Source organism: Gadus morhua, chromosome 18 (assembly GCF_902167405.1).
Source record: "Gadus morhua chromosome 18, gadMor3.0, whole genome shotgun sequence".
NCBI lineage: Eukaryota > Metazoa > Chordata > Actinopteri > Gadiformes > Gadidae > Gadus > Gadus morhua.
In genome coordinates this window covers 2,739,909-2,766,066 of record NC_044065.1, presented here as the reverse complement: position 1 = coordinate 2,766,066, position 26,158 = coordinate 2,739,909, and the positions used below count along the sequence as shown (strand labels likewise).

Sequence of the window (26,158 nt, the reverse complement as noted above, 5' to 3'; positions counted from 1 at the left end):
CTGTGTGTCACCCCAACACGCCCCCACACCCTGTTTGTCTTAAGAGGAGTCCTGTTGTGTAACCCTCTTGCCTGCCCACACACCCTCACCCCCCCCCCCCCCCCCCCTACCTCCAACTTCCTACTTCCTGTAGCTGCCCCCCCCCCCCTGTCCCCGTGTCTCCCCGTGCGAAAGCCGGTCCGTACCGTATCTATGGTGTGTTGTGCGTGTCTAACCAGCGACATAGAAAACCCAGACATTTACTTTTTAACTGCTTGAAGGTCCCATGAAATGCCACCAGGTGTTGGCTGATTAGCCGTTACAAGCCGTTTTGGAAATCTGTCCCTTATGACATCACAGGTGGGCGTGCCCACCTGTGATGTCATTACAAGCCGTTACAAGCCAGAACGGCTTGTAACGGCTAATCAGCCAACACCTGGTGGCATGTCATAGGACCTTTAAACATTTTGTCCTTTTTTCTACTACCTTAGAGATTTTCAAGGATAATCAGATTGACCATGAGGACTCATTTCATGTTATCTTGTGTCGGGCCGAAGACCAGAATCACAAGTATCTTAATAATTCCACTGCTCTTCTGCACCGGGTTCATGCCCAAAACTGCGTTAACAGTGTCCGGTGGTAACCTCCCAGTATGATATCGTGGGTATAGGGCGTCAAGAGATGTAGTTTGCATCTAATCGTCCGTTATACTTTATTGGCCCTAACCTACACTGGAGTGCTGCTGTCTGGGGTCGAATCCCGAGAACCGTGACCACACCTTCTGTTAACCTGCAGAACTCGTGCTTGACCGCGTCGCCATGGTGATCGTTATTATTGTAGGGATGTGGTACTAGAAGGGTGTAACCCCCCCTCACCTCCTCTCCTACGGACTGGCTGTCTGTCTCCCTACATTCCCCCATTTTGGTTTGCTGTTTGTAATGTAGCTGTTGTTATTGTCATTGTTGTCGTCGTTGCTGTTGATGTTGCTGTTGTTGTTGTTGTCGTCGTGGTGGTGGTGTGTACAGCGACTTCCTTCCTCTCTCCTCTCCTTCCGTTCATCCTCCCATCGCCCTCTCCTCAGGTTTTGTGACCCTGCTGTCCTCCCCCCTCTTGTCTTTCTCGCTGTGCCCCAGGTCCGGCCACGTGGGCCATGGCCACCTCCAAGCCCGACATCATGATCATCCTGCTCAGCAAGCTGGTGGAGGAGGGAGACGCCTTCTACAAGGTCCGAGCCCCGGGAGGGAGGCGCACTCTGCAGCTCCTCCCCTCAAACATCAACCCCTTCCCCTTCCTTCTTCCCTTCTTTATTTCTCTTTCTCTGTCTTTGTTTATCTATTTCTTTTTCTTTCTCTCCGTCTTTCTTTCTTTTTTCCTCAAAAAATGTTGTCTTTCTTTTCCACTTTTCTTTCATTCTTTACTTTGTGTTTCCTTCCAATCATTTTGTCTCTCTTTTTCAACTTTTCTTTCTTTCTTTTGTCCTTCTTTTATTTAACTCCACCTTTCTTTCTTTCATTTTCTTTTGGAGACCCTCTCTATCCTCCCACCAACAAAATATGCACAATATTCACGTAACACAAATCCAGTTCACTCCTCATTCCACAACAGCGCCTCCCAGTGGCTCTTCCCTGGGAGTCAAATAATGCGTAATAATATTTCCAGCTCCAGCACACATTGCTTGCAAGCTGATATCTTAAAATTAATATTTTCAAGTATAGGAGGAATCCTAGTTGTTCTACTCCATGATCGTGGAAGCAGCCCGCAATTTGTTTGTTGATCCTCAAACACACATACATATATATATATATATATATATGTATATATATTGTAGTCCACTAATTGCAATCTAATTATAATACACTGATACACTGCTAATTTGAACTAACTCTAATCCCCCTTAACTATAAACTATATCTAAATATTAACTAACTATTAACTATAAAAATGCCCCATAAGGCTGTGTGTCTGTATGAGTACGTGAACACGTGTTGGACGATGTGTTCTCATGCTCTGAGCGCCTCTCTGTGTGCTCCCAGCAGAAGGGGAAGGTGAAGGAGGCGGCTCAGCGCTACCAGTACGCCCTCAAGAAGTTCCCCCGTGAGGGCTTCAGCGAGGACCTCAAGGCCTTCAGGGAACTCAAAGTGTCTCTCTTCCTCAACCTGTCCCGATGTCGCCGGAAAATGAACGTGAGTTACCACTAGGGATGAGTCGGTCGCGATCGATTCGTTCACAACGAACGAATCCCGAACGTGAACGACAAGAACTGGTTCCCCAAAACAAGAAGAACTGGTTCTTTGATTTGATTTTTTTAACATAAAACAAAAATATGGTCACGTAAATAAAATATACAAACGAACAGAGCTTCGTCTCCCCGCGACCTTATACCGATTGAGTCACACCGTGGGCTATCACGCCATGTATAAGTGACCTTTGAACCCATGGTGAGCGTTCACTGTCGTCAGGCTTTGGTGATGTTAACTTATGGGGTTTATTTTAGCATCTGAGCCTTAATAAGAAAGAACGCAAACCTGGGCCTAGTGGACCGCAAGGATCCACGCTCAAAGCTCAGACGATATCAATCTTGGCCAAACCCCGGTTTGACCATCCTTGGACTACCCCTTTTAAATGCGTCAACCTTTACCGGCGTCTGCTCCCTCCCTCGTTCCGTGGTCGCAGCCAGCCATTGGTCCATCGAGGTGCCCGTTCCCCCCTTTTACTCAAATCCGCCCAATTAAATCTCAAGCCCACCCCCACCTGACGGGCTCTTGCTTCGGGCTCCCTTGTGGGCCATCGGAGCCCAGCCAAGTGTCTCAAAAGGGACGGGGGAATTGGAGTGCGACTTTGTATTTTCTTTAGCCAACCCCAGCTCCTCTCGGTGGTCCTGGTGGTCCCTCCGGATGGTTGTTGGCAGCGACGTCCCTAACACAAGTTTTCGTCCCTTTCCTCAGGACTTTGGGATGGCGGAGGAATTTGCGACCAAGGCGCTGGAGCTGAAGCCCAAGTCGTACGAGGCGTACTACGCCCGGGCCCGCGCCAAGCGGAGCAGCAGGTAACGGGGGGGTTCGGGTCTTTGGTAGTGTTTCACCATTCATAAATATGCTCTCGGTCTGGATGATACCGCTATGATGCAATGTGATTTGTCCGAATCACCGTGACGCACAGATTCTGCAGTCGTAACACAATCCTTAACAATAGCAATAACACTTAGACGAGTCAGCTGACTATTACTCTACATTGTAAACATCTCATCACGAGAACCAAATGACCACTGCTATTGTTCACGTTATTGGCGGGCACGCCCTGGCTAAATACTCTTGGGCACATCGAAACAAAGTCCTTCTGGCGAATGGTACAAGTAACGGATGTCTTAGTGAAGCCAGGAGAGAACGTAAGTGCAGCATCGATCGCCCCAGACCCGTTGTTGTGCTCCGAATGTTTTAAAAGGCGTGTTAACACCGACAATCGATCTGGTCGTTGCAGACAGTTCCCTGAAGCTCTCGACGACCTCAACGAAGCCATGAGGCACTGCCCCAACAACCGGGAGATCCAGAGGCTGCTGCAGCGGGTGGAGGAGGAGTGCCGGCAGTTCGACCAGGAGGAGGAGGAGATGGGCGGGCAGCCACAGCTGCAGCTGCAGCTCCAGCTCCAGCTGCAGCAGCAGCAGCAGCAGCTCCTGGAGCTGGAGCCTCCCCCCTCCCCTCCCCCCACGCCCCCCCCTGAGGAGCTGGGGGACGAGGAGTGCCTCTCCCTGTCCATGCCCCTGCCCCCCCCGCCGGAGCCCCGGCTGGAGGACATGGAGCCCGTGCAGGACCTGTTCGAGGACGACGACTACCTGGAGCAGGAGCTGGAGGCCATGTCCCTGGGCCTGCCGCCGCCCGACTCCCACTCCAACACCTGCTCCAGCCTGCCCATCATCCACAGCCCGCCGCTGTCCCCCACGCACCCCGACCACGCCTACCTGTCCGGGGTGTCCCCCATGGGGCAGCCGTACGAGTACCACCCCACCGCCTCCTCCATGTCCTCGCCCACCCACTGCACCTACCAGTCCGCCTCGCCCTCCCTCTCGCCCACGCACCACAACTCCCACTACCGCCACAGCCCGCCGCACACCTCCCCGGTGCACCTGGCGTCCTACCGCTACAGCCCGCCGCTGGGGGGCGGCGGCCAGGGCATGGAGCACCAGAGCCCGCCCCCCTCGCCGCTGCGCCGCTCGGCCCAGTACCGGGTGAGCCCGCCGGCCGAGGGCGTGTGCCTGTACCGCTCGCAGTCGGGCTCCCCCGTGCGCTACCAGACGGAGCAGCAGCCGCCCGGCCGGCCCAAGTCGCCGCTGTCCAAGCTCGCCAGCCAGCGCTCCTTCCAGCTCAGCTCGCAGCCCTCGCTGTCCTCCCAGCACCACCAGGCGCAGGGCCTGCGCCTGCAGCCCTCCATCGCCCAGATCGTGCGCACCAGCCAGCCCAACAGCGGCTACGTGGGCCAGATGGGCCACAACATGGGCAGCCGCTACCCGGGCGGCGGCGGCGGCGGCGGTGGCGGCGGCGAGATGGAGAGCCGGCTGATGTACCAGCCCTCCCTGGACGGGCGGCCCATGGCGCAGGTGCAGGCCAGCCTGAGCGCCGGGGCCCTCTGTCAGCACGGGGGCCGAGGAGGGGTCATGGAGCCCAACCTGTTGAAGGAAGAGCCGCCCCAGCGCCCCTCCTCTGCCTACCGCGCCAGCAGCGGGGGTCCCGGGGCCGCCCGCTACGGCCCCACGCCGCAGATCAGCCGCAGCCAGTCGGCCGCCTACTACCCCGTGTCGGAGCACGTGCTGGAGCGCGCCAACGCCATGCCCCAGTGCCAGCTGGAGTCCCCGGAGATGGCGCACATGGCGCGGCGGCCGGTCAGCGCCAACACGGCGGAGATCAAGCCGCACGTGCCCACGCCCCGGCCCCTCATCCACTCCCAGAGCGTGGGCCTGCGCTTCTCCCCGTCCAGCAACAACATCGCCGCCGGCTCCACCTGCAACCTGGCGCCGGGCTTCCGGCCGTCCTCGTCCATCCAGGGCATGGAGATCTCCCTGCAGGCCACGTACGAGCGCGGCTGCGACGACATCTCGCCCATCTCGCCCTCGCAGGGCGGCGGGGGGCTGTACCCGGGCGAGGCCACGCGCTCCCGCAACACGCCCTTCATGGGCATCATCGACAAGACGGCGCGCACGCAGCAGCAGCAGTACCTGCACCAGCCCTCCCGGCCCTGGGCCATGACGTCCATGGACTCGGCCATCAGCCCCACCTCGCCCGGCCAGCTGGTGCAGCAGGGCTCCACCTACAGCCCGCCCACCTCGCTGGGCAACATCGCCTACTACAACAAGACCAACAACGCCCAGAACGGCCACCTGCTGGAGGAAGACTACTACTCCCAGTCGCAGCCGTCCTCGCTGGGCAAGCTGGCCAACGGGTCGCGTGGCGGCGGCGGCGGCAGCGGCGGCGGCGGGGACATCCTGGAGCGCGTGAGCCAGGTGCCCACCTACCCGGACGTCAAGGTGGCCCGGACGCTGCCCGTGGCGCAGGCCTACCAGGACAACATGTACCGCCAGCTCTCCCGGGACTCCCGGACCCAGGGCCCCAGCTCCCCCATCAAACCAAAGAGACCCTTTGTGGAGTCCAACGTGTGACGGCCTCGTGTGCGTGTGTGTGTGTGTCGCCGGTGCGGGTCGGAGCGGACGGACGCACGGACGGGAGTGAGAGGATCGCGAGCAAAAGAGAGGGAGAGAGGGAGAGAGAGGGAGAGGGAGAGAGAGGGAGAGAGAGGGAGAGAGAGGGAGGGCGTGGCTGCTGAACTCGGCGTATGCGACTCGTCCGAAAAGAACTCACGACTTGAACTCAAAAGAGTATACTAGAAATAGAGTAAATAGAGCAGTGTGGGCTTCTGATCTCCCGCACGGAGAGAGAGAGGGGGGGGACGGGAGGGACGGGGGGAACAGCGGTCAGTAGGGGCCCGCACCGGGAAGCGACACACTTCAGATATATCCCCACGACAACCACAACACGCCATCGATTCATCATCCTGCTCTGCACAGAAGCTCTCTAGGGTTACCAAGGATGGTGGTCCCTTCTCTCCGATCTCACGCTCAATCAAAAAGACACGTGCACTTCCGGGAGGAAGTGTGGCACAATGGGGAGGGCGCGGTTGGTGTGAGATCCGAGAGGGGGACAGAACAGCGGGTCGGACCCGGTCATCGTACTCGTGGAACTACGTACCCATCTTCTGTTCTTTCACAGCGTGTGCTCGAAGAAGCCAGAGGTCGCAAGTAGGCACTAATCTATGTAATACAATATTATATGTTCAATACTGTACATTGCCGCAGAAAAAGATGACAAAAACAACTCGACAACTCAGTACTTAATGGAAAATAAATGACAATATTTATTATTAAGTTATATATTGTACATAGAGATACGAACCAAACCTAGTTTGCGTTTTTGAATTGTATTCTGTTGAGAACCATGCCTTCGTGTCCCTTCACTAGTCACGCTGGGAAACGCTACCAGGGGGGGAGGGGGAGGGGGGGGACATTGGCCAACTTCAAAAAGACAAGAATTACCTCCATTATGTTTCCAACCTCTTCTTTTGTCGTCACGCATCGCGCGAAAGTTCAAGTCAACAATAGTTCCGCTCCCACGCTGTAGATAGCCCTTCCCTGCGGACCGAGCTCCTGTGGGGTGGAGCTCCACAGACCTGACCTGAAACATTAGAGATCCACACACAAAACACATAGTGACGCCGTGCCGTCCACCAAACGCTCAGCCCGCAGATACAGAAGAACTGTGCATGAACGGGTTTGGGCTAGATTCGGGCTACGGTATTGTTGATGTTAAAATGCTTCTCTTGCATGTATTAACAAAGATACACCTAAACTACTGCACACAACAACGAAAACGGACTTTGGTGGCCAGAGTGGTCGTACTTTATGGACAGCCCCCTCCTTACCCATTTTGTTTTCTTTTTCTACAATCTTACCAGGTCAGATGTTTGAGGTTCAGTTTGTTGAGGCTCCACTGTATATCTTCAGTTGCGTGGGTGCACTCGCACGCGTGTGCGTGTGCGTGTGCGTGTGTGTGTGTGTGTGTGTGTCGCTGTATTATAACAGACCTCATCCTATGCCTTAGTGTGAACTTCAACTAACCGCCATGGCGGCTGTCTCGTGGCATCGTCTTGGCCCAGGCAGTGGGACCGGCTCGAAATCAATAAACCACTTTGGAATTCTCGCTTCACTGTTTGCTTGTGAAGACGCCTAGGGCGGTAGTTTTGTACAAGCTCATAGAAAAATAGTTTTGCTAAATTCTCAAAAGACAGTGTACTGTATTCAACACTATAATAGGCCATTCGTGCAATACATTGATTTGTTGTTTGATTTTTGTTTAGAGGGATTCTGTTTTTTCCTTTACTATACAGACTCAATGATAAAATAGCAAATGTACCGGTGCTCATAGCCGATGAGTGTCGTAAACTACTTAAAAGGAACATGCGTGGGAACCGCTTGACGGGATGTGGAGAAACGCAAGGCTTCTAAACAACACTGATACAAGCACACACATTGTGTGCACCCGAATCCGTTGGGACATTTTCTTCTTCTGCATTATCGGATGCCTTTTCTTTCCATTTACCCATGCTACACCTTTATTGTTCTGCCATTTCTGCACTAAAACGCCTGGGATGTTCTAAAACTGAGGGTGCACTTTATGTATTTAATTTACTGTTCTGATGTGGGGGGGAAGAGTGCCTGGTTGGTCTATACGTGGACTCCCTGACTGCTCACTGAGCGGGCCTAGGCACGACTATGTTTCATAATGCCAAGTGACGGGAAGGGAGAGCAGGAACTTTTCAATGAGAATCTTGTACAGACTTTCTTAGCATACATTATATCTGCTGTATGAATGTCTCCACTGGGTAGGGTTGAGGTTACGCTTTCGACATTATGCTCAGATAATCCACCACTGGGCTAATTCATCTGCCGGAAACAGGAAAGCCATTTTTAATCAACTGGTTTCATGCACAAAGCAAATATCTGCCACTGTGCTGATATTTTTTATATTTGTGCTGTCAATGCAACCAAATTAATTAAATCTGGTCACATCTGCTATATATTTATATTTAGTTTGGTTATTGAGGATTGAGGCTGTTTTGGTTGGATGTCACTCACAGATGAATGCAGGTTTTCTTTTTTGTTGATCATATAGAAAATAGAAAAGATTTTGAATGGCTGCCCACTAGTTATTTAATTCGGGTCTGCCTCATAACGTTTCTTCCCTCAATAGCGTGTTCTGCCATGTGAGAGAGAGATGTCCGACAGATCAGACCGGAGGAAAAGGTGCGACTGTATAATACTTAATTTGAACAGAAGAACTTTTGGGGGGCGTATGGTTTCAACATGTGGATGTATATTAGTTTGATGTAAATAGTCCAATGCATGTTCGATTCTTTCCATGAGCTCCAGCAGAAATATGTAAAGCAGTGTCCTGATTCTGGTGTGTGAGTGTGCGATATATACTGTCTGGATTTGGGAATAAAATAAGGAAACTCTCCCTGAATCATTTTCTTCAACTGTGCCAGACGACGGCAAAACTCCAGAGTCATTTATTTTAATTTAATGTATTCGCTTGCTGAGCAGAGTTCTATTTGTGTGTAAATGTGAGCTTTCAGATCGCTGTGATTAAACGATACAAAAGTATGACTAAAAACAATAAAAAGAATGTGTTTTTATCTCATGATAAATGATTGTAATCTGTACAGTCAACACACAGTATGTACTGGAACAAAAAGAAACATTTATAAATGCTTACCAACTGTCACACCCTGCATGTCAGTTATTTACATTTTGACTTGTGTAGAACACACACACACACTTGTGCATAGGCATTTTCCTTTCCCATGCTTGGCTGAAATGAATGAAGTCCCTTTAAGGCTAAACATGAAATGACATTTGCGCCTGTTAAACACAACATTTAGCAGTCTTTGAACACCAAAGTAAAGATTAGCGTCATTGAAGGAAATGAAACCAGTAAACCATCGCATAATAATCTTTGAACACCAAAGTAGAGTTTTGCATTATTGAAACCCGTGAACCAACATAATAGACCAACACAGACGCAAACATTTGCATAATTGAATAACATGAATCCAATATCACATTTGTGGTTCAAAAAAAAGATGAGAAAAAGGAACAGCTCAAACAGCTCGAGACTAAAAGCATCCTCTCAAGGAGGTTTAACGCCAGAGTTGTTGCTATAGCTGCTAGCGACGGTACACATCCCCTTGCTCTCCACATTTCAGTCCCTCTTCATTTTGCTCGTGAGCAGGTGAACCCCAGCAGGCACCACCACCATCACCACCTGAGGCACCAGGAGGAACTTCAGCAGGAAGAGTCCGTAGAACAGCGGCAGCGGCTGAACGGGGAGTGGGAAGCGGTTGATGTGGTACAGCCCCATGGAGGACAGGGCCAGACACAGTGCTCGGGATGCCCAGGGAAGAGGCCACCCCCTGGGCTTCCAGTACTGGGAGAGTCCCAGGCCCAGGATGGCTCCGCAGTCCCGCGTCAGAGAGGAAAACGGGGCGGAGTCCAACCGGACCCATTCCGAATGTGCGCACCACTTCTTGGCCAAAGTAATGGACCTGTGACATTATATAAACAGAGAGAGAAAAATATATATATTTTCACAATGTGATTTGGCTTGGAAAGAAGCGGAAAATGTAACCTTTAAAGCAGAGCAAACCCGGCCTTTAAAAGATGCTTTCAGGTTATTTTCATCCCCTGTAAAAAGGCATGTGACCGGATAACCAGGTTATAACAGGTGAGGGGGAGTTATCTAAGGCTAACCAATAAGTGCTTAGTAAGGGCCGGTGTTTGGCTCGTTTTTAATATTTACCTCAAATATATCAGAATATACAAAAATAAAGGAATGCGTAGCATTTAAGATTACCCCATAGTTGTTCAATTTAATTGATCCTGCGTACTTTTGCTATTTTTAAGCTTACAGTTAATACGTTTTAATATTTATTTATTGTGGATGCAGGAAGTACTCGCCATGAGAGGTCGAATCCCAGCTCTTCCAGTCCAATTTTCATCAGCAGAGCAGTGAGGAGCAGACCGAGGCTGGAACCAACATAAAAAAGCAGGGGTCGCTGTTCAGGAGCCCGAGGGTTCAAAATGACCCCCAAAATAAAACCTGGTGAGTGACGAGACAAAAGTTGAATTGCGGCTAGATCTGTAGTGTCATCGGTAAGTGCAAAGTAGAATTAAACTGCATTCACAAACCGACCTGTAATTGATCCAGCGACAACTTGATGAGGGAAATGGGCGAGGATGAAGATGCGTGACAGTCCGACAGCAACGAGCAAGGTAATATAAAGAAGGTATGGAAGTGCTGTCCAGATAACACTAAAGACAGACAAAAATAAGTATTAGTGGAACATTAAAGACAACATGCGCATGCGTGGTACACGTTTTGACCAGAGACGCACCTTCGGGTGCGGGAGTACAGAGAGGAGCCCACCGCTGACACGATCACCCACCACACTGCTGCAGTCACCATAGCATGACCCGAGGGACTGCCTAGATTATAAAGCAAAACATGCACCATTATCATTTTAAATTGCAACAAATAGATGGTCTATTTGACCACATGTTATGGACTGGTGCTGAACTATATTATAGACCATAGGAACCATTCTTACCGGGGCCGGTTTCACAAGTGGAGGCGAATTGAATAACTTGGGGGTGGTTGTTAACGAATAAACGGGATTCACCTATCCACCAGTATGGTCTTTCTCCAAAGAGAAACCTGCAAATAACAAATATTACGTTTAGTTTATTTAATTTGACATATGTCTGCGCTTCTGACGCCTTGTATTCTGGCCTTGGTTTCTGGAGGAGCGTAAATACGGACGGACCAATATTGATATACGGATTTCATAATTACTCAAGTTTATCGTATTTTGTATTGTTTTAAATTGTACCATTGGTGCTAAAATCATGCATAAGCATGCAATAGTATCCAAAAAAATGATACTATTATTTCAATGACAATGCTACATTATCAACAATATTTTCTGAACGATTAGTTTCCCCCTCACGAGGTGTAGATCCGACTCACCATTTGAACACCAAGTTCAGCCACTCTGAGACCGCCGCCACCCACAGCACGGTGGTCCCAGTTCGCCTGTGGATGAAGTATGTCAGCGGGAAGATCAGCAGAAAGGCTGCTTTGGGGTCCCCCATATGCGTGATGATCAGCCATAGCTTCTCCTGGCTCATCGTCTTCTGCTGGAGGCTGTCAGCCACCCAGACGCCATGGGTGTGCACAGCTTCCATCTTATGTGCACTCTTTTGTGGACCTGGCTTGGCCTCAATCCACTGTATAATGGGATGCTATGTTTCAGAAAAACTAATGGTCGTTGCCTTGCGGCCCCAACGAGCAGATATATTTTCTATAGTTCCTCCAGGGGGCGCCAGAGTAAGATTATTGAAATATATTCGCCAGAGGGACAATGCAAACAATACATACATTTTGTAATGCAACGGATAGTTTATACAGAATATGCCTTCGGACGGTTTTGTGTACAGATCACAATACACCGGCCATGAATTAAAAAACAACATCCACATATTTCGATATTGAATAATGAATGGGTAAAGGGGGGAAGCCGACTCGACACGCCCTAAGCGTCGAGTGGGCTGAACACGACGTCACCGCGTCGTCTTTACGTAAGGTAGGCGCTCCGGTTTCCTGGCGGAGAAGATGGCGGCTCCTGGACCGGGGGAGTATTTCAGCGTCGGGAGCCATGTCTCTTGCCTCACCTGCTTGGGCCAACGTCTGCAAGGAGAGGTGGTCGCGTTCGACTACCAGTCCAAGATGTTGACTCTGAGTATCCTTTCTTTCCCGAGCTGTGGAGCCTCCGTCGGCCTCGCGCGCTGCACGGGCCTTTAGGGTAACCGAAAATATGTCAAATAGTGATCCGCGCAGGCGCAATGGATGCTAGCAGAGAGGACCATCTTTGTCGGTTTTAACTCTTACGATTCACGTATTTCTTTATTTTCTTCGCCGGTCAACTGTCCGAATTATTGATCTACATATCTCGGGCTATTTTTTGATGGAAGCACCGCTGTGCTGCGGTGCCGTGTTGTGGCTGTAGGCAATGTAACACACGGATCACTATCTGGCAGCGGTCTCTAGCACGGCATCATGGCTGTGGAGCACAGCCCGATCCTAGTTAACGAAAGCTGCTCATCCCAGCTCGTTTAGACGTTAAAACACGGCCGTGTCGGTGCTGTAATTAGTGTCACACAATGCTGGGAAGTAATGCTCGTGTTTTGGGTTACATCTAATGGCTCACGACTATTCACGACTGCTGACCACCAGTGGGTAGCTGGTAGCATGCTAACAAAGTGAGCTAGCCGCTGTGACCGGTCAGCCGCCGCTAAGAGCTGCTGCCTTATCCCCGCTGTCCTTCTTATCCGTGCTGCCCTTCTCATTTCCTCCGTTTAATAATGGTTCCCGACATGCGTAACGGTGTAATGCGATATCAATTGTGAAACCACCTGAAACGTGTTGGTTAAATGGTGGTAGGGATGTTCGAGTCACCCCACTGCATTACACCTCGTTATACATGGGTGTGTTGCTCACTTCAACATTAAATGGCCAAGAGAGACGCACACTTTACGCTTACAGTAGTCAACCGGCTGAATTAATTTCTAGATAATCGGAGCACTAGGTAATGGAATATATATATATTTTTTGTTGCTATAGGCCTTGGTGAATTCTCCAACCATTTGGTTAATATTAACTTTATGTAAAAATGGATTTAGGAGCAATTCATTCCTAACTAGTCTGACGTTGACACATTTTCTTTGCGATTCTTACCTTTACTTTCCTACTATGCTAGAGGTCAGTCCATTTAGGCTTTTATTTAAATGTGCATTTGGACTTGTCACCCTTGACATGAAATTAACCTTGGGTTTATTTTAATATGTAATCATGCTGACGTGTATTCTGGCAATTTTCTCTATGTTTAAAGGGATTTAGTTTATGCTAGAGTGGTTTCTTTAAGCATTTAGTTAGCTATCTCAGGTTAAGTCACTTCCCCGGACCTATCTCTCCTTACAGTGTCTTTTAATGGTATAGATTTGACAGTTCCCATTTGTAACAGTGGTGTTTAATGCCAAGCCTTGCTTTTATCACATTTCAATTATGAAACTTGATTCTTCATGTATGAAACAACTGCTGTTACATTGCAACACTGAACCATGATGCCAAGTTGTAGTAGTTTGGTGCCTTAACTTGAGTGTTCCCCAGAATGTGCTTCCTCCAGCGGAAAGGCGAACCTCAATGACGTCATCCTGATCAACTTAGCCTATGTTTCGGATGTGGATATCATAAACGACCGCACAGAGACTCCTCCTCCACTAGCATCACTGAATGTTAGCAAGGTATGTCCTTCATCTGTCATTGACTTTGGTAACTTTATTTAGGGGGTTCAATACCCAATGGCTGGGTGCAGGGTAGAGCTGCAGTGCAACGTGATGGCTGCCTTACACACTAATTTTAATTGTACACGGATATCCGGGACTTTCATTTATTGGGAATTGTAAATCATTGGCAGCCTTTTACAAACAGAACAGGGGGCTGGAAATGCAAATGGGCTAACATATTGTTTGGATAAATTGGGGAAACACTATGTTTATGTTAATATAACCGTGAAGTCTACAATGAAACCAACTCCTAATTATTTCACATAAAAAAAATTTTGTTAATCTTCCCACAGCTGGCCAACCGGGCACGGACAGAAAAGGAGGATAAGCTTTCCCAAGCCTATGCAATCAGTGCTGGGGTTTCTGTCGAGGGCCAGCAGCTATTCCAGACCATTCACAAAACGTAAGCATTACTGGAGACGCCTCGCCTCAAGAGAAGCATCGCACCACAAAGCAGCCATAACCTTTTTATCCATCAGAACCATAGCCCTTTGAGTTAGCCAAACTTGTTTTGACCCCACAGTCGGGGATTGACCTGCAAACATTATTAATAGAACCAGTGGCGTGTGCCGGAGTCAGGGAGGGGGGACTTGGAGCAAGAATGTTGGCTTGCTAGCACGCTAGCTCCATCTCGACCGCGCAGAGCAATTTTATGGCAGCATCACTTGGCTCCCTCTAAGCTCTTTTAGTTTGTTCAGAGCTGAAAACTAAGAAATCCACAGAACATTGTTGACTTAATTACTGGAGTAATGTGTAAAATAATGTAACATGGAATTGGTTTAGTTTGGGCTATATTGCAAATACCTAATGCATGCTCCTTAGCATAATAATTCCCGTTGATTATTTCATTTGATACATAGCCTGATACAACTTTAGTGAACAGAAGATGGCTCAATTTTTCCCCACGGACTCTGAGAGTCCAAATGTTAACCATTCACTCATCCTTCGCACAAAACGTTCAAATGTAGCTTCTATCTCATGAACCTAGACTTCATGGTTTGACAAAGTTCACAAACCGAATAGGCAAGTAGATTCTTCTATCCTATAAGTGACTACAAATAAATAGATTTCTCAGAAGAAAGAGAAACAACAATATATGGCTTCTGGTACAAAAAGGATGTTTATAGTAACAAGTGCCAAGCATTTACAAATGACAGGTTAACCCATGCCCTGTATGCAACAAAGATATATTCCTTTTAAAAAAAAAAAATATATTCTCAGCAAATTGACAGGCTGCCTCAGAACTTGAGGCTGCCATAGAATGTGTGCTTATTATCTATACCCTTAACCACCTGCCAAGAGGTTGGCGAACTATGTACATGAGTATATAAACAGGTAGGGTTAGTTTGGTGAGGAGGTTGTTTAACACACACGCACACAGTGCTAGGAAAGTGAAGTGTAGACATTTTTGAGGGACAGAAAAAGGGAGAAGGAAAGTGCTTGACCTATGCGACTACAAAAGCGGATTTGCCTTCTAGTTCAAAGGGAAACTTCTCTTTATAAAAGAATGGGGTACTGTAGATGTTGCAGTTTGTTCATGATAATTTTCTATAGATGTCTTGATAAGGAAGTAGACGCCAAGTTGCAACAAGAAACACTATTGTGTGCATTGAAGTACAATATAAACACTATGGGAATGCTGTCAAACTTTTGTATAGAAACTTGACAATGTTTATTTATTTGGCTGTTACCCAACCATATTCATATAAATGCCCTGATTTTCATGTCCTCCCTACGACCTTGCATGGCAGCCTTAAGAGTCTACATGTTCCTTTTTAATGTGTTAGGAATTGTATTCTCGTATTTAAATAGCATATTTTCTATACGGTAATAGTTTATATTCTTATCCATCAACAGCACACGTCACACAAGACCAAACCCGTAGTTGTCCACTGGGGAACTTATCCTTCTCTACCTTTTCCTTTGCAGCATCAAAGACTGTAAATGGCAGGAGAAGAACATAATTGTGATGGACGACGTCGTAATCTCGCCGCCTTACCAGGTCGACAACTGCAAAGGCAAAGAGGGAAGCGCTTTAAGTCATGTACGCAAAATAGTAAGTGCCATAGATTTCTATCCACATTGAGTCATGAAGCCCAGGCTTAAAGTGACTGCAGAGCGAGGCTTGGTGCAATCCAGGTGTATCCAAAATCAATATTTGACTAACTACAAAATGTTGTAGCGCTGCGTAAACGTAGTCAACTCTGCAATAGCCAATCCGAAGCTATTGGTAGTAAGTGTGAACATTTTTCCAGTACAGCCACAAATTACAGGTCGTTCGAAATTCTGCAAAAGTTTCCAAATATTTGAAGAATCCCTAATGGAAAAAAAAAGAAGTTTTATCCGTGTTTTAGCAGTTGTCCAATTTCTGATTTGTGTGCGTGTTCTGTGTCTCCGCCCGCGTAGGTCGAGAAACATTTTAGAGACGTGGAAAGTCAGAAGTCCATGCAACGTTCACAAGCACAGCAAACACAGAAGGACTCTACTTTATCCTCTTGAGTCGACGGCGAGAGTCGGCCAGGGAAGGCGTGGCGGGCCGTCTGGCGGCTGACACCGGAGCGGCCCTGCAGTCCTCGCCCTCGTTATTGAGACGAAAGAGGAGGAGAGCTGAGGGCCTTTCGGTCCCGAAGATCAAAATACCATTTAAAAGGAAAAAAAAAAAAAACGAGAAAAAGACAAAAAAGAAAGAGGAAAGATAAAAAAATTAAATTAGACTTTATAAAGAATAATTTAAACATGAACCATAAAGCATAGTTTCCTTAACTAACTTGTCTCATTCTGCCCCCCTACCTCCTCTCTTCCTTCCTACATGTCCCGAAAAGCCTTTCTTTTGCTCCCTCCTACCTTTGCCTTCAATTCCATTTCTTCACAAAGAGAAAACTAGCGCAGTCAGAAAGGCTTGTTAGCTTTATTTTCTGTCATCGTTTCCTTTTTGCTGTATCCATGTTCTACAAGTGTCTGTATTTTCTGTATTTTAAACAAAATGTGACTTGAAACGCCACACTTTAAAAGGACATTTTCTAAAATAAAAGTAACAAAAATTCTGACTGTAATACTGTAATTTTAACAACTTTTTCAACGAACTCGAGTGTCTCCGTTTCTCCGTACGTGTTTGGGCCCGAGCTTTCAACTCGTGCATTGAGCGTGACGACGCTCTTCACACGCTCTCAGGCCAATATTTCTCGCTATTTCCCTTTTGCTCTAACTTTTTGAAAAAGCTCGTACATAATCTTGCGTTGCGCCCCAAAGGATCGGTCAGAACCGTCCTGAGCTCTTTGAAATCTGATCCCAGACGGAGCAGAGCACACTGAGCTCAGACCGCTGTCACGCTATCAGCACTTCGGCAAAACTTTATTTTCCTTTGTTGAAATACATGTCTTAACCAATGCATTGCTATGTAGGCCGATATAGTAAATTCCTAAAATGGTAAATATTATTAAACGACATATACATGAAGGAATAGGTTTAACAGGTATCAAGTTCTACTGTTTGGAGTTGTAATTATTAGTTGCTAAACCCATACCCAATATGCTTGTATTTCTATAGGCAGATTAGATACAAACACAGAAATCCTAAAACAATTATACAAAATCTTACATATTCTAGTTCAATATGTCCCAGCCTCGGTACCTCTGTGCGGACCACAGCAACGTTAAAACAAAAAAGGACTTGAACCCTGGTCTCCAGAGTTGGTAATCAATAGCTGTTCACACACTGAGCTGTGTTCATAGAAATTATGAGACGAGGGGTAGGCAAAAAGCACCAGCAAAACATCCAACAGGATGTGATCGGAGGTTGTATCTGACTACATTCCTTCCTTCCCACGTCTCCCCAAATTGTAGGAATCCATACTTTTCAATATTTTTTAAACATCAAACATGTTTTCTGTCAAAGGCATGTGGCTTTCGTGGATAACCGGTACAAATTCTAAACCTATGGATGTGGGTAAAGTCATATCTTCAGCGACCCCGAATGGGCCCCAAACAAATGTGCTTCTCAAATCTCCCTCCAAGGTTTTCTGAAAACCTGGCAGCCCTGCTTGTGGGTGACGTGTCCGGGCAGTATTTTGCCAAAAACTTGGAACAAAAGAACACTTCAGTATTAAGTTTAGAAGCATGTTATCATAGCTTCAACTTGTTAGTGGTTTATTTGAAGTAACCCCTGCTTGGGCCTCAATTTAACTGGATGTCCTCAAAATAAAGATTGTAGGATTGTCCTTTTGGTAACATAATTGGAAGGATTTGGGGTCAGTCAGTGCACAATTCTATTGGCCATAATCACCAGCTGCACAAATTGCTTGCGTGCAGTTGATAATATTGCTTGCATACAGTTCTGCCAACTAGGCCTGCTGCTCTATACGCCCCTTACATACTTTATGGATCCCTTCATACTAAGATGTATTGATGTGCATCATGAAAAGTTTGAAAATGTGCTTACAATCACGTTCAACTGACAATCTTTTAGGCTGCAGAAGAGCCGAGGTGATTCCGATTCAAGTTGACGATCGAGCCATCTATTTGTCACTTGATGTTGCGCCATGTTATAGTTTGATGGAAGAAACGTTTGTGCAATGGGAGATCCTTTCATGGAAAAAGTTGATATTTATTTGCTACATCAGGCAGAAACTGATGTAAATCTTTATGTTGGCACCGCTCCAGACTGGACATGATGGCCGGTTTCCGGGATTTACTGATGCTTTGTGATGATTTGGTTAAGCCTTTAATCCCTCTTTATCAGAAATATTCCCTCGTCTCTCCCCGAACATTTCCCGAGAGAGAGCAACCTTCTCTTCTCGTCGGAATCAACTATTTATCTGGAACAAAACATCAACCTATATTCTACCTGAACACAGTGCAGCGATGGTTTGCTGTCATTTTTTCTACCAGCCCTGAACATAGTATTTTCGTAAAAAAAAAAAAAAACATTCGGCATAAACGCGATGTTGTGTGCAGCGGTTAAGCTACTGCCCCTGCTTTTCATCTCCATCTTGGGCTCCACGTCGTGTCCTGATCGCTGCCGCTGCTTCATCTCCTCTGATCTGGTTGACTGCCAGTCAAGAGAGCTGACCCGCATCGCCCCGGATGTCCCAGAGGGGACATGGCTGCTGGACTTCAGCAGAAACCGGCTGACGGAGGTACAGAGCAACGCTTTCATCGGACTGTGGTCACTCAGAATCCTCCTGCTGTCCAACAACAGCATCGAAGCATTGGAACCCCAGGTAAAATAAACACAAATACATCAAAAAAAAGATGGGAAATTAAATTAAAAATTGATAACCTAGATTTTCAAGTAGCCCTCTACACAAAGCTCTAATGTGTACAGCAGTATGAAGCACATTCTTTTACTTTTTTCCTAATTTATCCTAAGCAATCCTTTACCTACATGCCCGTCTGCACGTCAACTCCAACCACAAGCCGATGTTTATGAAGTCATGTATTTGCATGTTACGTAACGTGTGTGTCGCCATTTTCAGTCTCTATCATCCCTGCAATTTCTGGAGATCCTGGACCTGAGTTTCAACCGACTGCAACAGCTCCCCGGGGACTTCTCCCAGAGCCTGGGCTCCCTCCTGGAGCTGCGTCTGCGCCACAACCTCCTGCAGCACCTGTCCCCCCCAGCCATGGACAAGCTCGAGAACCTCAGGAAGCTGGACCTCAGCCACAACGCCCTCCAGACCATGGATGCCGGGCTGTTGAATGCCCTGGGGCACCTCCGGTACCTCAACCTGGAGGGGAACAAGCTGGACGCCCTGGAGGACCACCTGCTCACCCGGCAGCAGAGGCTGGAGGTGCTGCACCTCGGCCACAACAACATCTCCCTGATCGAGAGCGAGGCGCTGGCCCCGCTGCGCAGCCTCAACCTACTGGGGCTGAGGGGCAACCGGCTGGAGCACGTCCACTTCAGAGTGTTCCTGGGGCTGCGCGCCTCCTCCTCCACCTACCTCCAGCTGGCCCTCAACCCCTGGACGTGCGACTGCGAGTTGCACCGCGTCTTCAGCAAGATCCAGCACGTGCGCTATCTGAAGGTGGAAGACTACAAGGAGATCGTGTGTGAGGGCCCGGGCCCATTGGCAGGGGCCTCCCTGGCCCTCATGGACAGCCAGCTGTGTGTGGCCGAGACGTCCGCGGTCCTGGTCATCACCATCACCGTGGTGATGGGTGTCATCTGCGCCCTGGTCAAGGCCAAGCGCAACAGCAGTAGCAAGCAGTCTGTGAGTGAGAGTGATGCACAAGCACTGGAGAAGTGAAGTGCGTCCTGGAGGAGGTGGGAAGGGACTGCAGAGAGGGGGACTGATTGTTTGTCAGGGGGTCAGATGATGGGATTTATTCACCTAGCAACCATCTGGGTTCTAAGCGGTAACTGAATGTGGAATTATGCGTTCAGTTCCCCTACCCAGCGAGTGTTTAGAACCCGCAAGGTGATTAGGGTCCATGGTGTGGCTGGGATTAGATTTTTGGGGGATCTGAGCTCGGTTATGAGAAAGTGTTTTCATAATTAAGCATTTGTTGCATATGAAAAATTTCCATTAATATAACATTAATCTCTTTCTCCTTTAACCAAATAATCCATGTTATGTTATGACTTTTGTGTTGTATTTGAGCAGGGCTTCTGAACCGTGTTGTCATCTTACATTTGTTCCATACTTCCACAGACTATTAGTGGTCAACTCACCTAATTTTTCAATCCTATTGCATTTCCATACCGTTTAATTTTAACTGACCCGTTTATTTTCCTTCTAGAGATTTTCACCTTACCGTACATGATACAGTACATTATTGTAGCCGAGCAGCTGCTAGAAAAAGTTTCATGATCTTTTAAAAAGAAAATGCAACCACATATTACAAAAGCTGGGCAAGTTTATTAAATTGAATGAAAGATACATTCATGAGAAACATGTTTACAATGACATTTACAAAAGCAACACAATACAGTTCAATGCTATATGGTTTTGTACTGCAGCCTTCCCCTTTCATAGAAAATTCCCCACATGGATTTAAACCTTTCCCTCTGTGGCCCCAATCCAACACTATAACAGTAAGTTATCATAACATCGTTAAAGCTCATTTCATCAGGACTCAGAGTACGACCGTAAAAAAAGACCTACTGTAAACGTGACTTTATAACTTAGAAAATTCAAATAAATAAATCCCATAAAAAAATGAGGATGGACAATTTTTGGTTCCTTGGAACAGCAACAGGCAAGAGACTGTGGCGTACACTGCAAGCAACCCAACACCGCCACGCTGCAAATGCTAGTGTGTGTGTGTGTGTGTGTGTGTGTGTGTGTGTGTGTGTGTGTGTGTGTGTGTGTGTGTGTGTGTGTGTGTGTGTGTGTGTGTGTGTGTGTGTGTGTGTGTGTGTGTGTGTGTGTGTGTGAATGTGTGTGTGTGTGAATGTGTGTTTGTGTGTGTTGGGAATTCTTATTGACCGTCGACAGAAGGGTAGCTCGAGCTTAAAGACGGACGGCCTCACAAAACAAAAAAGCAAACAGTTCCACCCCATCCCGTGAGCAGGTTCTTCGAGTGTCTCTGTCGGGCTGTCATCACGGCAAACAGAACACCATCCCTCTAAACAACCAGAGGAAAGGTCGACTCATCCGTCGGTGGCCAGGATGAGCACGGCGCCAAAGATCCCCACGTTGTGGCCGATCAGCTTCATCTGGTTCCAGAACTCCACCTTGCGCGTGTGGTGCCAGTAGCCCATGTTGCCGTCGATGAAGAGGATGACGAGGGGCAGGACAGTGGCCAGGACCTGCGCCGCCAGCCGGATGTACCAGCCCGAGAGGAAGGCCAGGGCCAGCACTCCGAAGAGCAGCACCATCAGCATCAGGGTCACCTCGCCGCCCGGGATGTGGCTCAGGAAGACCTGCCGGTCCTCCTTGCTGTGCTGGAGCGAGTACACCTGGTGGCGGAGAAGGAGAACTGCGGTCACGCACACACACTTAAGTATTTGGGAGCACTACTCGTTAATATGAACGATTAATAAATGTGCACACTTGTTGAGTGTGTGTGCGGTGGACGCTGGTTTCCGCAAATCCGATTGGACACACACACACACACACGAGAATGACGGCTCTGAAATGTCAGTATGGAACGCCTTGCAAAACTCTCAAACTCTACAATTAACGGATTTCTTCATTGACCTGTGACTAGTGTGTCGGAGGATCCCAGCAAAGCCGTTTGGGTGGCGTGTGGAATGTTCGACTGCCACAATGGGATCCTTAGGTTATGTAGAAAACATCCTTGTTCACTCCATCTATACATTATTATATCTCATACTGCATCAATCATTGTAAATCACGATCCCACTCATTACATTTGCAGATCCTTATGCGCTGGAGGTAGAAGTGTGACAGCCCATTACTCTGTGGTTTCAATTAGGTTCTGCGGTTAATCATGGAGGAAGGGGAGAGGACATGCACACAGCGCAATTATTCCATCTAGGTCAGAATCGTACGAGGGCCCTGTACTCTGTAGGTGAGATTTATTTTTAAAGTGGTATCCCAGATGTAAGTCTATCATATTACAATGACCCCAGTTTTCATCTGATGGATCTTTTGTCTACCTGAATCAACAAAATTCTCAGACTACGAATACTTTTAGGAACAACGATCTAATCCTGTGTACAGAACCACTTTGTACACTTTTGGTTCACTGTTCTGATACTGCGAGAGAACTACCAAATGGAACAAATGAGGTGCCCATTTCTAATACTTGGTAGCTACACCATTAAGTCTAACATTCTTATAATTGGTATAAACCCATTTCGTGCCTGGAGCAGCCTGGATTATTTGTGTCGCGGATTCATAAAGGTGCTGCAAACATTCTTTGCTACCCCATTGGAGTACAGTGAACTCATTGTAAAGAGTCTTCAGCTTGATTGGCTGGTATTTGCATTCATTTGCCGGTGTAGGTCAGGTGACCACTGAGAGTACTCTGTTAAAGAGGATTTGCATTGTGTTGCTGCCAGAGTTAGCTTTTCCTGGTGCCGATACAATTGTACGTATTAAAGGTTGGGTATGGGATTTGCGAAACGCAAATAACCCACCCATTCCAAGTACATGGACGCGCAATCATGCACGAGCGAACACAGATGCGCGAGAGCGAGCCATTAGCTAGTTAGCTAGCTCCAGTAGCTACCGCAGGATAACAACAAACAGAAGCTTGCTCTGGGTCACGAGCTTTGAGTACGTGCACAAAGGGGTCGCGAGGGGGAGTGCAGTACGACCGTTTGATTGACGTACTTACTGTCCAATGCAACTGTCCAATGGTGGGTCTGGAATTCATTGGCTGGAGTTTTTCGAGCCCTGCCCGTTCCACAGATGATTGACTTGTTTAATTTCCGTGTCAGTACTTCTAACTCAGTGGCTGTAAGTGGGTTATGATAAGGATTTCAAGTAATTTAACAAAAATGGCCAAAAAAGAGAATTCCATACCCAACCTTTAATCTAATATCAACTTCATGTCTCCCTTTCTAGCCTTGCCTTGAAAACACCCAAACAGAGTTATTAATTCACCCAAAGCCCACTCTGACGGACCACTTCGCCCCTGAGGAACATTCCCCCAAGACACACTCACCATACAGATGAGGTAGACCCCGATGAAGACTTGTCCCGTGGACTGCAGGGAGCGGGTGCGGTGCTTCTGCCGGTACACCTCCCCCGCGCCGCTAGCCAGGACCAGGAAGCCCCCGACGACGGCCAGGGATCTGGAGTACATCCGTACCTTCAGGGAGGGAACACAGACCGGGTTCAACCACAGCGGGACCGTCGCCATGTGGGATCGACGACAGAAGGCACTACCACACTTCAACACCGGTGGTGTTGAAATGTCAATATGATTTAAATCATAATAATTATTATCCTTTAATATATTCTCTTTAGACTGCTGTTTGCTTGAAGAACAGTAACCAGAAGAGCAAGTAGAAGCAGTAGTAGTAGTAGTAGTAGTATTATTGTGATATAAACCAGAGCTTTGCCAAGCTTATTATAAAGAGGCAGTACTGACAACATCTTAAAGTTCACACACAAATAAACTACACACTACTAGTACTAACACAAACAAAACCTAATCAACTCAAGCGGCGCGCAGGCAGGTAACCGTTCACAGCCTAAGTGCCTGTAGCGCAGTAACAAGCGTTTCGGATGATTTCTCTAACGATATGTCCGGCTGCCTACCTTGAGCCAGTCGCCGTAGTGCACCTGCTCTCCGATGTAAGACGCATAGGTGCTGACGGCCAGCTGCATGGCGGCGGCCAGGGCGAACCACCTCCGCTTCACCCCGAAGGACATGAAGCTGGCACAGAGCACCGCTGCCCCCATGTCCACGTACAGGTACGGCACCTGGATGTCAGGCTTTCTAACGGAGGGGTGGAGAGATCGAACAGCCGAGTTAGGTCTCTTTAGGGTCAGCCTTGTTGGATGTAAATGAGTGTCACAATGATCAAGGAAACAACGGTTTCCCATCAACAATGGTAATATAAGTGTTGTATAGGCTACATGTAGGAAGAACAGCATTGAGTTACTTATTGCCCAGTAGCTGTTCTGGGCATGTGCAACATAAGTGTCAGAAAGGTTTCTGACCCCCGCCCTCTGTATACACACACACACACACACACACACACACACACACACACACACACACACACACACACACACTTATGTTAAAACGAAAGCCTGCAGAGGATAACTCCAACACAAAGATTATAGAGGGCGGTTCTATATAATTACAGACTATGGAAACTATACAAAGTCTGTGCAGCTGAAACGTTTCCATGTGTCTGGAGAAATGTAGTCTCAGTTGTTCCAAGTCAAACACCTGTATTGCGTAGATCTACGTGTAGTAAATCAATGAGCACCGATTTAGCGAATTATTTTGGCAATTATAGTAATCCATCTTCAAGTTGAATAGTTTGTTGTGAGTATGAGATATGAGAGTTGAAATGTAACTCTGAGCCGATTCATTCCTCCGACCCAACAGTTCTGAAATTTGCCATACATGCATGAACGTACCTTTTCGCATCAGCCCGCTCGGCAAAGAGCATTAACATACTGAAGCAGTTCCAGAACCCGAACCGGGTTAATATAAACGCCCCAAATTGACATAGAAATTTAAGCACTTGTTTTCTACTTGGAGCTGCCATGGTTCACGTATCGCACAGCGCAGTACAGATCCAACTCTATTTCCGCGTTCAACTTCATCGGTGCCAAAGTAAAAGCTCACCGGGGCTTTGACCGCGGATTAAATCTAGACCGCTTGCCGGTTGTCTTCGTTGAACTTTTATTTTGAAAAGCGACGTGTTTTTAGAATAGCGTCTTGCCATTGGCTGAGGAGTCCATTGCCTCGCAAGCCCCCAGTCGGTCGCTACCGGAGGGCACAACCTTCTGAGCGCCCTCACGACCGACCGCTAAAGTCTGGAAACAAGTGCAATGCTGCCTTATCGTGGACATAGTGTGCCATGTCATCTACTCAACAAGGATAAGGCTTACAACCTTGGAATAAACTGTTAGATATAGTTATTTTCATGGTTCATCTTTATTAACTCGAAGGAAAACCATCCCCTGTCTGCAACGTGTTGAGATACGAAAGATGAGCATAAATGCAGAATATATTAACTGCATTATGAACATAATTGTTAGCATCATAGGCATGGGTTTGGGGACATTTCTGACGTTAACTTTTTTTTGTTTTTTCTAAGGGATAGTTTTTAGGGTAAGGGTGTGGTCTTGGGGTTAGTTAAGGTTTAAGGATCAGGGTTTGGGTAGAGTAAGGTGACAGGGTTAGATCTTATTTAATTTAATTAATTTAGCACTTTTCTTAAAATAAATGCATTCAACCATGAAGACACAACCCAAAAAAATGCGAGAATCATGCACATACATCAAGTACATATAATTTATAAAATAAGTGCTACATTTTAGAAACTAGTTACTTGAGGTTGGGAAGGGAGGTGTTTGTTTGTTTGTTTATTTCAGAAGCTTGATTCAGCGCTGGGGATTTCGTTAAAACACTCTCACTGTTGTTTTTTATTGGTCGTCATGAAAAAAAACATAAGGGGTAACACTGTTGTTTTTTATTGGTCTTCATGAAAAAAACCATAATGGGTAACACTGTTGTTTTTTATTGGTCGTCATGAAAAAAGACATAAGGGATAACGCTGTTGTTTTTTATTGGTCGTCATGAAAAAAAATATAAGGGGTAACACTGTTGTTTTTTATTGGTCGTCATGAAAAAAAACACAAAGGGTAACACTGTTGTCTTTGTCAAATAAAATATAAGGGGTAACACTGTCGTGTTTTATTGGTCGTCATGAAAAAAAAGTAAAAGTGTCTACTTAAGTAAAAGTACTGAAGTACTTATTTTTAAAAGTACTTGAGTATCAAGAGTACAAGAGTATGTTTTCTAAATATTGCATTACTACTGCCACAGTGCTTACATTTATGTATAGAAACGTCCTGCATGGAGTTATGAAAAATGTTAACACCTTGGAGAATGTAAAAGGAATTGAAAGTAAAATCAAGTAATTTTCATCTTTTTACCATGGCAATAGCACAATAGTATACAGTATAACAGTATACTCAAGAACATAAAAACAATTGCTCAGCTTACATAAATATGCAATATCAGAAAAGAAAATTCAGCTAACAATTCTATGTATGTGTGAGTTTCTCAGTTTTTT

General features: G+C 47.0%; 5 protein-coding genes across 5 annotated transcripts in view; 3 read left to right on the top strand and 2 right to left on the bottom strand.

The window, feature by feature from the left end:
- The window catches only part of tanc2b (tetratricopeptide repeat, ankyrin repeat and coiled-coil containing 2b), a gene marked incomplete in the record, with an annotated part of 130,887 nt that extends 122,083 nt beyond the window's left edge, over window positions 1-8,804 (top strand). The window contains 4 exon segments of the mRNA XM_030339719.1: window positions 1,113-1,204; window positions 2,016-2,162; window positions 2,925-3,025; window positions 3,457-8,804. Coding sequence (XP_030195579.1) covers window positions 1,113-1,204; window positions 2,016-2,162; window positions 2,925-3,025; window positions 3,457-5,626 — 2,510 coding nt within the window.
- On the bottom strand, window positions 8,697-11,455 carry g6pc3 (glucose-6-phosphatase catalytic subunit 3). Its single transcript, XM_030339730.1, has 6 exons — window positions 11,106-11,455; window positions 10,687-10,793; window positions 10,474-10,564; window positions 10,272-10,390; window positions 10,037-10,178; window positions 8,697-9,624 (listed from the first exon to the last, which is right to left on the bottom strand). Exons 1-6 carry the CDS (start codon window positions 11,321-11,323, stop codon window positions 9,282-9,284), a joined length of 1,020 nt encoding a protein of 339 aa, XP_030195590.1. The 5' UTR covers window positions 11,324-11,455; the 3' UTR covers window positions 8,697-9,281.
- A 207-nt stretch (window positions 11,456-11,662) lies between these two features.
- Window positions 11,663-16,527, top strand: lsm12b (LSM12 homolog b). The gene is made up of 5 exons (XM_030339734.1): window positions 11,663-11,877; window positions 13,305-13,438; window positions 13,774-13,883; window positions 15,410-15,536; window positions 15,887-16,527. Exons 1-5 carry the CDS (start codon window positions 11,751-11,753, stop codon window positions 15,977-15,979), a joined length of 591 nt encoding a protein of 196 aa, XP_030195594.1. The 5' UTR covers window positions 11,663-11,750; the 3' UTR covers window positions 15,980-16,527.
- A 902-nt stretch (window positions 16,528-17,429) lies between these two features.
- LOC115530904 (insulin-like growth factor-binding protein complex acid labile subunit) lies at window positions 17,430-20,324 on the top strand. Its single transcript, XM_030339729.1, has 2 exons — window positions 17,430-18,698; window positions 18,954-20,324. The coding sequence occupies exons 1-2, from the start codon at window positions 18,420-18,422 to the stop codon at window positions 19,725-19,727; spliced, it is 1,053 nt and encodes a 350-aa protein (XP_030195589.1). The 5' UTR covers window positions 17,430-18,419; the 3' UTR covers window positions 19,728-20,324.
- On the bottom strand, window positions 20,318-24,677 carry tmem101 (transmembrane protein 101). The gene is made up of 4 exons (XM_030339731.1): window positions 24,492-24,677; window positions 23,658-23,838; window positions 23,059-23,205; window positions 20,318-21,382 (listed from the first exon to the last, which is right to left on the bottom strand). The coding sequence occupies exons 1-4, from the start codon at window positions 24,620-24,622 to the stop codon at window positions 21,074-21,076; spliced, it is 768 nt and encodes a 255-aa protein (XP_030195591.1). The 5' UTR covers window positions 24,623-24,677; the 3' UTR covers window positions 20,318-21,073.
- Between the last annotated feature and the right edge of the window lie 1,481 nt (window positions 24,678-26,158).

What these genes read in the sequence shown, in the direction of transcription:
- tmem101 (XM_030339731.1), bottom strand. Translation starts at nt 24,622, where the DNA reads ATGGCAGCTCCAAGTAGAAAACAAGTGCTTAAATTTCTATGTCAATTT. An exon ending in GAGCGGGCTGATGCGAAAAG is followed by an intron (nt 23,839 to 24,491) that starts GTACGTTCATGC and finishes CCCCTCCGTTAG; the next exon opens with AAAGCCTGACATCCAGGTGC. An exon ending in GGGTCTACCTCATCTGTATG is followed by an intron (nt 21,383 to 23,058) that starts GTGAGTGTGTCT and finishes CTCCGCCACCAG; the next exon opens with GTGTACTCGCTCCAGCACAG.
- g6pc3 (XM_030339730.1), bottom strand. Translation starts at nt 11,323, where the DNA reads ATGGAAGCTGTGCACACCCATGGCGTCTGGGTGGCTGACAGCCTCCAG. An exon ending in CACTTGTGAAACCGGCCCCG is followed by an intron (nt 10,565 to 10,686) that starts GTAAGAATGGTT and finishes TTTATAATCTAG; the next exon opens with GCAGTCCCTCGGGTCATGCT. An exon ending in CTGGGATTCGACCTCTCATG is followed by an intron (nt 9,625 to 10,036) that starts GCGAGTACTTCC and finishes ATAATGTCACAG; the next exon opens with GTCCATTACTTTGGCCAAGA.
- LOC115530904 (XM_030339729.1), top strand. Translation starts at nt 18,420, where the DNA reads ATGTTGTGTGCAGCGGTTAAGCTACTGCCCCTGCTTTTCATCTCCATC. An exon ending in TCGAAGCATTGGAACCCCAG is followed by an intron (nt 18,699 to 18,953) that starts GTAAAATAAACA and finishes CGCCATTTTCAG; the next exon opens with TCTCTATCATCCCTGCAATT.
- lsm12b (XM_030339734.1), top strand. Translation starts at nt 11,751, where the DNA reads ATGGCGGCTCCTGGACCGGGGGAGTATTTCAGCGTCGGGAGCCATGTC. An exon ending in TTCCAGACCATTCACAAAAC is followed by an intron (nt 13,884 to 15,409) that starts GTAAGCATTACT and finishes TTTCCTTTGCAG; the next exon opens with CATCAAAGACTGTAAATGGC. An exon ending in TAAGTCATGTACGCAAAATA is followed by an intron (nt 15,537 to 15,886) that starts GTAAGTGCCATA and finishes CCGCCCGCGTAG; the next exon opens with GTCGAGAAACATTTTAGAGA.